General features: G+C 42.4%; 1 protein-coding gene across 4 annotated transcripts in view; it reads right to left on the reverse strand.

Annotated features, from left to right (window-relative positions):
• Positions 1-5,824, reverse strand: part of igsf9ba (immunoglobulin superfamily, member 9Ba) — a 91,484-nt gene extending 85,660 nt beyond the window's left edge. For 2 of the 4 annotated variants that reach the window (XM_033631464.2, XM_078167020.1), the window contains exon 1: positions 5,523-5,823. In XM_033631464.2, coding sequence (XP_033487355.2) covers positions 5,523-5,586 — 64 coding nt within the window. In that variant the 5' untranslated portion in view covers positions 5,587-5,823. Of the gene's footprint in view, positions 1-5,522 lie in introns of all 4 variants that reach the window. The other 2 variants (XM_078167021.1, XM_078167022.1) reach the window with 1 other exon arrangement.
• Positions 5,825-10,396: the final 4,572 nt, after the last annotated feature.

A 10,396-nucleotide genomic window follows, 5' to 3' on the forward strand; every position in this document is an offset into this window, starting at 1 on the left:
AACATTTTTTTTCTGGTGATTGGGTTGTATCAGACACCAAGACACCAAGATACTGTGAGAAAGAGTCTTTCGCTACTTGAAAATGTTTTACAGTACAAAGTAATCCTCCAGGAATATGTGCCTGTCTGTATTTGATTGGCCAGTGCAGCACCTGTCCTGCAGGACTCCCTTTTATTACGCAGTGCTGGCTGTCGTCTGTCTGACCATGGCCAAACAACTCTGTGCAGACTGTAGCAGTCACAGGGAAATATGGTGTTTCTCTTGGTTGCAAATCTGCATTTTCGCCCATAATACACCAGCAGCAAAACAAAAAAAAGCCCCAAAGGTGTCTGCACGTTGCAGCCACGTTTTTTTAGTCGTCAGCAACACGTACATCTGACAGAAAAGTTATGCTTCTATTTTAAACAATACAGCTCACAGGGATTACGTTTTTACACTTCAACCCTATTTTCTTCTGTTTTACATTTCTAACTATGGTGATTGCATGTTGTGCTCCGAGAGCTGCCAAAACACAGGTGACCTACAGTCAACACTGTCCCTGAATGCATCCTGTAAAGACACAGACAGAGGAGTGAAGCTGCTGCTGCTGCTCACACTGCGCCTCCTGTGTAGATACCGTGTAGTATGAATTCAAATTCAGGCCAGTCATCATGTACACTGCTAAGCATATCTTATATTTGATAGGACATAGCCACTGCTTGACCCCTGCTTTAGTCTCTTTTATCAGGCCAATTTGTCAATGCTGGATACAGTCAACACAGATGACACTCTTTTCTCTAAAACTCTTGACATGCTTTTATGTCAGGATTCTGTTCACTGACTTTACCTTCCACTTTCAACACCATCCTGCCAGCCGCAAATAATCCCAGCTATACTTGACCCATTTAGGCTCTCAGTCTCCCTTTAAGATGAAAACATTTCATGCATCTGGGACTGTTTGTCAGACAGCCTCTCTATGAACACAACTCAGTATACTGCTGTAAGTATGCAACTATGAGATTCTTTTCTTTTAATCAGTGTCTATAAAAGTCTACAAAATGCTCATCGCAGTTCTCAGTAGCAAAGCCAAAATCGATGTTTTAAATTTGCTTTTTTCCCAGATCAAATCTATTAAATTCACAATGACATGAAACAGAGGAAAATGCAATCAAATCGTACAAACGCTACATGCTACTCATCTGATGAATTTCAGTGTATTTCATTGTACTTTAAGTTTGCCTGCACTCACATTTTCAAACTATCGTTGTTTGCAGATGATGCTACCATTATGACCTCTGTGTCGCTTTATGGGGAGACTATGACCTGCATCACATCATACTGTGCTACCAACAAAACTCACTGTCATACTGTATATATTTACTGTTAAAGCAGGGCTGTGTAATATAAGAGAAGTATCACATCATATTGTCTTCTTGATGTCCAAAATACAGTTTCTAGGTCCATTCAAATTAAAGACCCAACTCTTCTCCTTGTAAAAACTGATGTTTAAGAAGTAAAATTATCTGTCAGCATCTCTACAAACCAAAAATCTGTTACATATCCACATATCATACAAATTATATCAATATTTCTAATGTGACTTAATATATAAAATGACTGTCATCGCGAGGTGGAGGAGATGGTGGATGGCGTAAGTTCTAGGGAAGACACTTGCCAAGCTTCAGACCACGGTTCAGACCAACAAACAACAACACCAGCTGTAATTTGGTGAGTCACTGGTGTATTTTCAGCAGCTTTTTAGGAACTAAACATGGCTGCAGCTTTTTAGGAATGCAGAGCGGTTGTTTTTTTCTTTGTCTTTTTTTAACCAAGACATGGCTGCTTTTCCTGCCGGGACTTTGCCCCACAAACCGGGTATTTTAAACCAAAACATGATGTTTTTCTGACCATAACCAAGCATCTCTGTGCCTAAACCTTACGATATATTAACCACAGCGTTGTTGAAATGTTACAATTCAACATATCCACTACATAATAATTGACAAATGTAACATATTCGTGGTTTGCAGAAACGTACAATGCCACCATTTTTCAGGCGACTGGGTTGTATCTGATGGTGTTTGGCCTTTAAGTTGGAATTACATTAACTGACTTCTTATTTAAGGCTTTCTTTGCAGTAAAGCTATTATTCTGCAGCCTTTATCCAAATATATCACCTTACTGTAGAATTGTATGTTAACTGGATAAAAACCAAATTATTTCATATTGTTTCAGGAAATCTTGGCATTTTTTAAAATCTAATTCTCCATGGGGAAAAAAACAGGTCTTGCTGCAGATTTATTCCTAACACAGAGTAAAGTGCACATATAACAAAATACCATTCAAGAGAAGGAGCCAAGTCTCAGCTCAACTGTTTTGGAGCAAGTTGTGTTTGGGCCATCTGTTTTGATTTATGTTCAATGGTACCTTGAAATCTGACCAATATCTCTCTTGCATGAGGCAGTGAAAACAATAATTAAAGCGTGCAATCAGTGCTCTTGCCGCCAAATCTAACAATGGAGAAACCCATCAAACTTTCTTTAATGTAGCATTTTTTGGTAGTATTCGGGTCAGGCGTGGACCACCATTTTGTTAGTATGACATCCAGTCTAACAGCATGGGATTATACTGGCTCTCAATGCAGAGGTGCGAAGCAGCTGACATGCATATCACAAGCACATGAACATAGATAGCTGGTGGTTTGTTTAATCACCATTACTTAAAGGAATAGTTTGACATTTTGGGGAAAACGCTTATTCACTGTCTTGCTCAGAGTTAGATGAGAAGATGGATAACACTATCATATCTGTACAATAACTCTGAAGGTTGATCCAGCAGCTTGTTAGCTTAGCTTAGCATAGGGACAAGGAACAAGGGGAAACAGCTCGTCCGGCTCTGTCCAAAAATATCAAAATTCACCCACTAGCCTAAAACTATAGCTTCCTAATTTGCTTCTGTATTAACACCAAGCAAAAAAACTACGACTGTGTCCAAAATTCCATATTAACATGCTATTTAAACACGAGAACAACATGTGAGATATTTTAGCGTGTCCAAAACCTTAGTATGAAACCAACAGTACTGACTTGCATTCTTTATTTTGGTGAAATATTACAGGATGCAAACACTGCACACTACACCAGCATACATATCCCACAATTTAATGAGGTAGTCAGTGATGTAGGCATACTTGACGAGGTGGGGGTAGTACTAAGTAGATGAGTGGGTTACCAAAGAGGAAGTGGGTATACTCTCCTATATATTCCAATGTTTTTTTGGCTGATAGGTGGGTATACTGTAAACAGCTAGAAAAAGCTGCGTATACCCTCCACTACACCACTGGCGGTAGCGACAGCAATATTCATAACAGACAATGGCAGACAGCGTAAATTTGTAATTTCACTTTGCTAGATATTTTTTAAATTAGTTCAGAAGTAAACCCAAAATCTCAAGAGGTTCATCATGCTTGCTGTCAGCTATTGCAGAGCTGAGGTTGGCATGGGTTACAAGCATGGAGGCTCTCAGGAAGTGACATGGCAATTACAGCTTGGTGCGTCCAAAAAAACACATACTACTGCTTATTCAAACAAAAGTATGAGGAATGATAGTACACGTATTGGGTATGCAGTGCACAGCATGCAATTACAGATGCAGTGTACAATTTATTGGCCACAAAAAGTGACTTCCTGTCACCATGGCGGCTCCATGAAGTCACTCCTCTCAAGAAATAGTCCACCACGTAACAACCCATAAAACCAAAAATTGCTTATTTTTACATTCCTGTGTTTTTTACAAATAAACAAACGTGTTATTTGTAAATTTGTTCAAATGCATTTTCATACATTCAGATACAGCAGGCTAACTGTTTCCCATTGTTTCCAGTCTTTGTGCTAAGCTAAGCTAACAGTCTGTCTGTTGTAGCTTCCTATAGGATGGACAGGCATGACAGCTGCATCGATTTTCTTATCTAGCTCTCAGCAAGAAAACAAATACGCTTATTGTCCAAAATATCAAGCTGCTCCTTTAAATAAAAAGCTCAGTGATGCAAGGCCAACACAGTCAACATTTCATCTCAATGTTTCAACAGACTGCAACTTCTTTTCTGCTGTACTGCATTCATTTTGTATATCCTCCTCTAACAAAAGACTGCTGCATGTAATGTATATATCTAAGCAGTTATGACATTATAACTGCATCATTATTGTCAACTCTGATGGCAGGTCTGTGTTTAATAAGTCACAGTTGGTGTGAACAAGCATGTCAGAGGGTCCATGTAGCACCAGACTGGGTCCAGACACAATATTCTGGGACACTGTAACAGAAGTAGAACAGCTCTCATTTGTAATTACTGCCAGGCTACGTTGTGATTTGTGACTGTCTGGTGCAGCCTGTTCGCCTTTTCAGAGAGTAAATCACCTTCAATGCAGTGCCGATACCAGACAACACCTCTGAGTCGATATTACTAGGCCACACGTCTATGCCTTCATAAAATGGAGAATTTCTGCTTTAAACAATCCCCCCATGAGAGGTTCTCTGCTCCTAAATCAGATGTTTATTAGATGAAGTTTTCACATCGTGCTCGGCCTGGACCTGTCATCACAGGAGGAGCCAGACCTGTGAGCAGACCAGTTTTGACTGGGTATGTGGGGTCATTGGGATCAGTTACCAGGCAACAGCTTGGCACATGTCTCCCTCATCTGGACACGAGTGGAAAAGCAAGGTTAAGTAAGTACATGGGTCAATACAGAGTGCTCAGGAAAAAAATATGAACAAAAGGGATATTGTGCAGTTTGTTGCTCCAGGAATGATTAGTATTATGAGCCCCTTGGATCAGCACCAGGCGAGCCTTGCAGCATGTATGTGCTCAGTGCATCACACACACACACACACACACAGCACTGTGGCCGGATCCATGTGCAGCGTGAGATCCAGCATGTGAATCCCATGCATGCAGCAATGGGCTCTATCAATTCAAGAGTGCATTTTATCTGACATGTAATGCATTATTTAGTTACTTTTCCATCTTGAAGGCTGAGACGGTCACACCCCTCTCTGGAGAACTCAAATGGGACTGCTTGCTATGATACAATGCACACATTCCCCCCCCCCCCCCCCCCCCCCCCCCACCAGCAGCGGGGGACGTTATATCCAATTTGCTCGTTGGTTTTATCACACAAACGAGCCTCGTGGATATCAGAATACAGGCCCAAACCCACACAGCCATATCAATCAACCCATCTTTGTCATGGTCAATCATTGTGGAGCATGTGAAGGATCCTACCACACACATCATGCATATGTGCCAGGCCGTTCCAAGGCAATTGTTGTTTCCCATAATAACACGGTTTAACCAGGGCTGAACTTTCACGTGACATATGAGATATGCAGCCATTTGTTAGGACGAATTAGCCCCACACTTCATATGACCTAACATAGGCTGCAATAAAAAAAAATGCCATGCGATTGCAGAAAGCAGCACCAAGCGCACACGGAGACAGCAGAAATCATATGTGCGGCACAAGATATATTGCACTTCAACTCACCTTGAGCGGCCGTTCCTCTGGTGCTGAATACACTTGCTATCAGAGTGGCCACATACCAAATCATAGTACTATTGCCGACCAGCTATTACCACGCAAAGTGCCCCGTTCAACCAATCTCTCATATTCGACCTTGCACCTCACGGTCTCTTAACAAAAGCCCCTTTTCATATCCTATTTTCTTTCCTCGTGGCGTTTCCCTTCATCCCTTCCCTCCCCCGTCCTTCCATCCGCATCCTCTCCCGAAGAGACAGAGCACCTGCACCGCCGCGTTTGTAGTAGACGGAGCCGTTTTACGAGCGCATAGTGAAACCAAGTGTGAGAATGCAGCCACAGGTCCGCCTCTTCTGTCATTGGATTGGCTGCTGATTGAGGCTTTGGGGCGTGTATTGGTTCTCCGTACGCCCCGCACCCGAATGACAGGAGAGCGGCCGTGCGCCGATTCAAGGTGAGTTGGAGCGTGCCATAGTAGTGGAACCGCAGTATCATGCGCATTGACAGAGAGACGTGTCCACATCTTTAAATACCTCTCCTAAACTGGCCCCACGTGCACCATCACCGCCCATCATCCATTCATCCACGCAGCCTTTTTTTGCACTATCCGTCACATCAATATTGGCACCATGCGGCTATTTATGGCGCAGGTTTACTGTATGTGCGATGAAATAGGGGGGAAGCTTGTGTGTGTGTGTGTGTGTGTGTGTGTGACTCATCTGTCGCTCACCCATAGCCCTCGGCTGTTGTCATGTCGCTGTCACCGACATAAAACTCTCTTTTTTTTCCGGCTACCGCGCCGTGTCTGGCTTTATGTGATGGGTGTGGCGACAGATACAATACCGTTCCCCAGTTTTTTCCTCGATGGCCGCGAGCGCGAGGATGCAGCTCCATCACGCTGCCCACTGCGCACACATGGTTACCACTGATAAGGCTGCCTCACTCTCACTGCCTGTGTTTTCTACATGCATGACCACAGAGGGATCATAACGCCTGTGCGCCTCTGGCTGCTCGACATCAGCTCTCATCTCACATAAATAACGCGTGCACCGGCTGCTGTGTGCTGCCGGATGATAAACATATAGCTGGTCTATCGTTTGAGTCAAGACCAGTCTTGCAAATCGGGGTTTTTCAGCAGAATTTGTCACAGTTTTGTCTCGGCATCTCTGCTGTCTGCCCCCCTCCTCCCCTCCTTTTTTTTAGGAGACTGTCATGTTCCTGTCTGAAATCAGAGAAAATCTAAAAAAGGTGAGTAAAAATCAAAGACATTCTCCATTTTGTCTCCAGACCTTTTTAATCCTGCAGTGAAATCCTGCTGAGTTACATTTTCACAACACATTTGAACATTTTTTATAACCAGTTGTGCCTGCAATTCATTGGCAGTCCTTTCCCCTGTGAGAGGACTTGAACACAGTGTGATCTAAGCCTTACACTACAGCCCAAAACAGTGCAGTATCATTTTTGAGACCTTAAAGGTCCAGTGTGTAGGATTTAGGGGGACATATTGGAAGAAATCGAATACAATATGATTAGTATGTTTTCTTTTGTGTGTAATCACCTGAAAAGAAGAATCGTTGCATTTTTGTTACCTGAAAGCCATTTATATCTACACAGGGAGCAGGTCTTTGTCCACGGAGATTGCCATGTTGCACCGCCATGTTTCTACAGTAGCCCAGAAAGGACAAACCAAACACTGGCTCTGGAGAGGGCCATTCATGTTGGCCACCATTGTTAGCAGCCCCTATGTAACGAGCAGTGTTGGAAAGACAGATTCTTTTATGTGAAACGAGCAGAACAGCACAACACTGATTTTGTAACGTGAAACTGCTTCATTCAGTGTTTTTTACCGCTTTAAATCAACAGCTCTGTTTGTTATGGAGAGGATGAGACCTCTGCAGATGATTCAGCTTCCAGTAAAAACCTCCTGATCAATGAAAACTGAAGGAATTCTAACTGGATACATTTCAGCTGATTGCAATCTGCAATCCTCACCACTAGATGCCACTAAATTCGCCCAAATCTTACACACTGGACCTTGAAGAACTTTCAATTTTGCTTGCTTGATTTCTTCTATGAAGGCATTAAACAAGGCCTGTGCATGTTAAATACAGATGGATTGACAAAGTAAACAAATAAACAGCATCACTTGTCTTAATAAGGTGTTGGGCTATGGTCATCAGCATGTAATCTCCACGTCTCTGAAGAATGCTGTTCTTCCGAAAGAAACTCACTCATTAGTTGCTGTCGCTCTCAGTGGTTTGGGATTGTGATCTGGTGACCGTGAAGGCCATATCATGTGATTGACATCATTTTCGTACTCATCAAACCACTCAGTGACCCCCTCGTGTGCGCTGTATGGAAGCATTTGCATTTAGTCACTCAGTAATTGAAGTTTATACTTTAATTAGTTTGAGTACTTTTCTAAAACAGTGGTTTCCAGCTTGGCCAAATTTTGGATGCTGGATAATTAAAAACAACAAATAAAAACAACAACAACCCACAAAAAGAAAAAATAAGAAAAAAATATATATATTAATGCTACACATTTATGTTTATTTTTTCTTGACTGTTTTTTCTTATCTAAGCTTTTATTGTGAAAATCGGAACAGTTTAAGCCTCTTAACAATACTCTTTGATTCAACGTCTCGCAGCTCATACAGTGGCGATCCTAGACTCTGGAGGGCCCCAGGCAAAGACGCCTTTCTTGGCCCCCCAACATCCCCTGGTGTCATTTCAGTTTTTCTCTTCTTCTTTTTTTCGCCTTCCATTTCTGGTGAAAGGTATGCTCATTTCACTGTAACGGTTACACCTAACATATGTGCGACAGTTACAGGTAGCTAGCTGACTGTCCCAATTAATGGTATCCAGTTGTCATACAGTATAGAAGTGGCCACACTTAAGGATTTTCGGGACAGTGGTGGTGTACTGTATTGTGCCTTTGACAACCATAGTGGCCATCTAGGCTTTTCCAAAACTTTTTTTTTGGCCCCTAACATTTGACTGTTTGTCTCTCCTGGCGGTGCGCCCCTGAGTAAATAGGTATACAGTATTCAAACTGTAAAAAAGGAATTGCATGTAAACACTACTTCTCTTTAAGGTTCAAGCCTGAAATGTTGGAAGGACTCCTCTGAAACAACACCAGCTTCATACAGAATAAATTAATGATCAGATTTGGAGCTGAGTAGCATCTGAGTGATGCTACTCTCTGAGCTCCCCCCTCACAGCTGCATGGGCACGCCATGCCACATACATACAGTACTGCACATGTCTCAGTGTAAGCAGGTACAGGTGGGAGATCCAGTGTTGGAATCTAAAGAGAACTAACCTCCTCTCACAAATGATGAGCAGCACGACTGCTGCTGGAGACGAGGCCTTTCTCTGCAGAAGACTCAGTGGCATCCACAACTGAAGCTATGAGTCATAAGTTATGGATCCTAATTATCAATAGCTGTGTGGCGGGGAGTCCTTGTTTAGTCATACAGCCTGTGACTAAACAGGAAAATTGGAAGGTTTCACATTCTAAACTCCACAGAGAGGGCTGCGTGGAGGAATTGTTACCGTCAATGACCAGGCCGTTTTAAAGGTGGAGCATCCATCAGATTCTCAAAATTACTGTCAGGGGAGGTGTGCAAGAGTGTGCTGTGACTGCTGCATGGCAAAACAAGGTCACATTACCTATACAGCCCCCTCCAGCCCTCACCTAAAGTTACAGAAGTGCTGACACGACACCGGAACATACTGTGTGCCTTCTTCAGCACGAGCCTTGATGAGTACAAAGCCTGTCTCCACAGTGACACACACATGACATAATGGCATTTGCCTCATGACGCCGCAGGAGAGATTGTTTTTCTTTTTCTTCCCTCCAGGATAGAATTTGATTTCCTACAAGCCACAGCAGAGCAAAGATAAGAGCAGTTAAGATAATCTCTTATGCAACAAAACTATTAGTTTTCCAGCCCTGTTAAGGGAGACTGGATGGCTGTGTTGCCAAAGGGCAGGGACGCAACATGAAATATTTCTAAATTTTGAAAGCAGTGGGGACCAGTGGTGCTGCCCAGAAAAACAACTTCAGGATTATTTTCTGCAGAAAACGGTCTATCCCTTGTTACATGCATGATTTATCAGATTCATTTTTATTGAGTTTGGATGTTTGTGCTTGTTTGCAGCCTCTCACTGATCAGGAAAAGGATATTCCCATTAACAATTACAGGAAGGATCTTAAACTAAAGAAATAAGAGGTTAGCTTTATTGGTTTACCTTTCATTTCCGCAGCTATACTGTACTATTAAAAGTTACAGTTTAGTCTTCTTTTGAGCAACAATCAATAAAGAAAACAATGCAGTATTTTTCTTTTTTGACAAGTGTGGACACGAGGTAAGACCAGAATCTGTATCTGTTGTCTTTAAGGTGCCCTGCCAAATATACTGGAATGAAAAATTAATAGATATTTGTCTTCAAGGACGGCACATTCAGTTTATTTTTAGGGTCATTGTCCTTTGAGATCTTCTCAGGCTGTCAGAACTGTGAGCAGGCAACTTTTTGATGTCCACATTGGTGAAGGCTTTATTCTACATCCCCTAAGGCAGGTGAAAATGGAACAAATATGGCATTCCCAGTCCAGCAAATTCTTGCACTGCTCCTTTATTTCCATGTTCTGTAAATCCGCACATTGGTGTGACTAAGAACCAAATGCGTCTGCAGACTCAGATGCTTCAGTGACAGAGACATATGGATGTGTACACTGAGGGCCCCACGCAGCATCAGTCAGTCAGCCTGCAGCTGACTAACCTGCTGAACAGATGTTCTGCTGCATGTCTGTTTATGGTGTTTTATAAGCTCTGTATGTCCTTATTGTCTCACACTGCCTCTGGGTATAATTCATG

The sequence above is a fragment of the Epinephelus lanceolatus genome, chromosome 4 (genome assembly GCF_041903045.1).
Source record: "Epinephelus lanceolatus isolate andai-2023 chromosome 4, ASM4190304v1, whole genome shotgun sequence".
NCBI classification, from domain to species: domain Eukaryota; kingdom Metazoa; phylum Chordata; class Actinopteri; order Perciformes; family Serranidae; genus Epinephelus; species Epinephelus lanceolatus.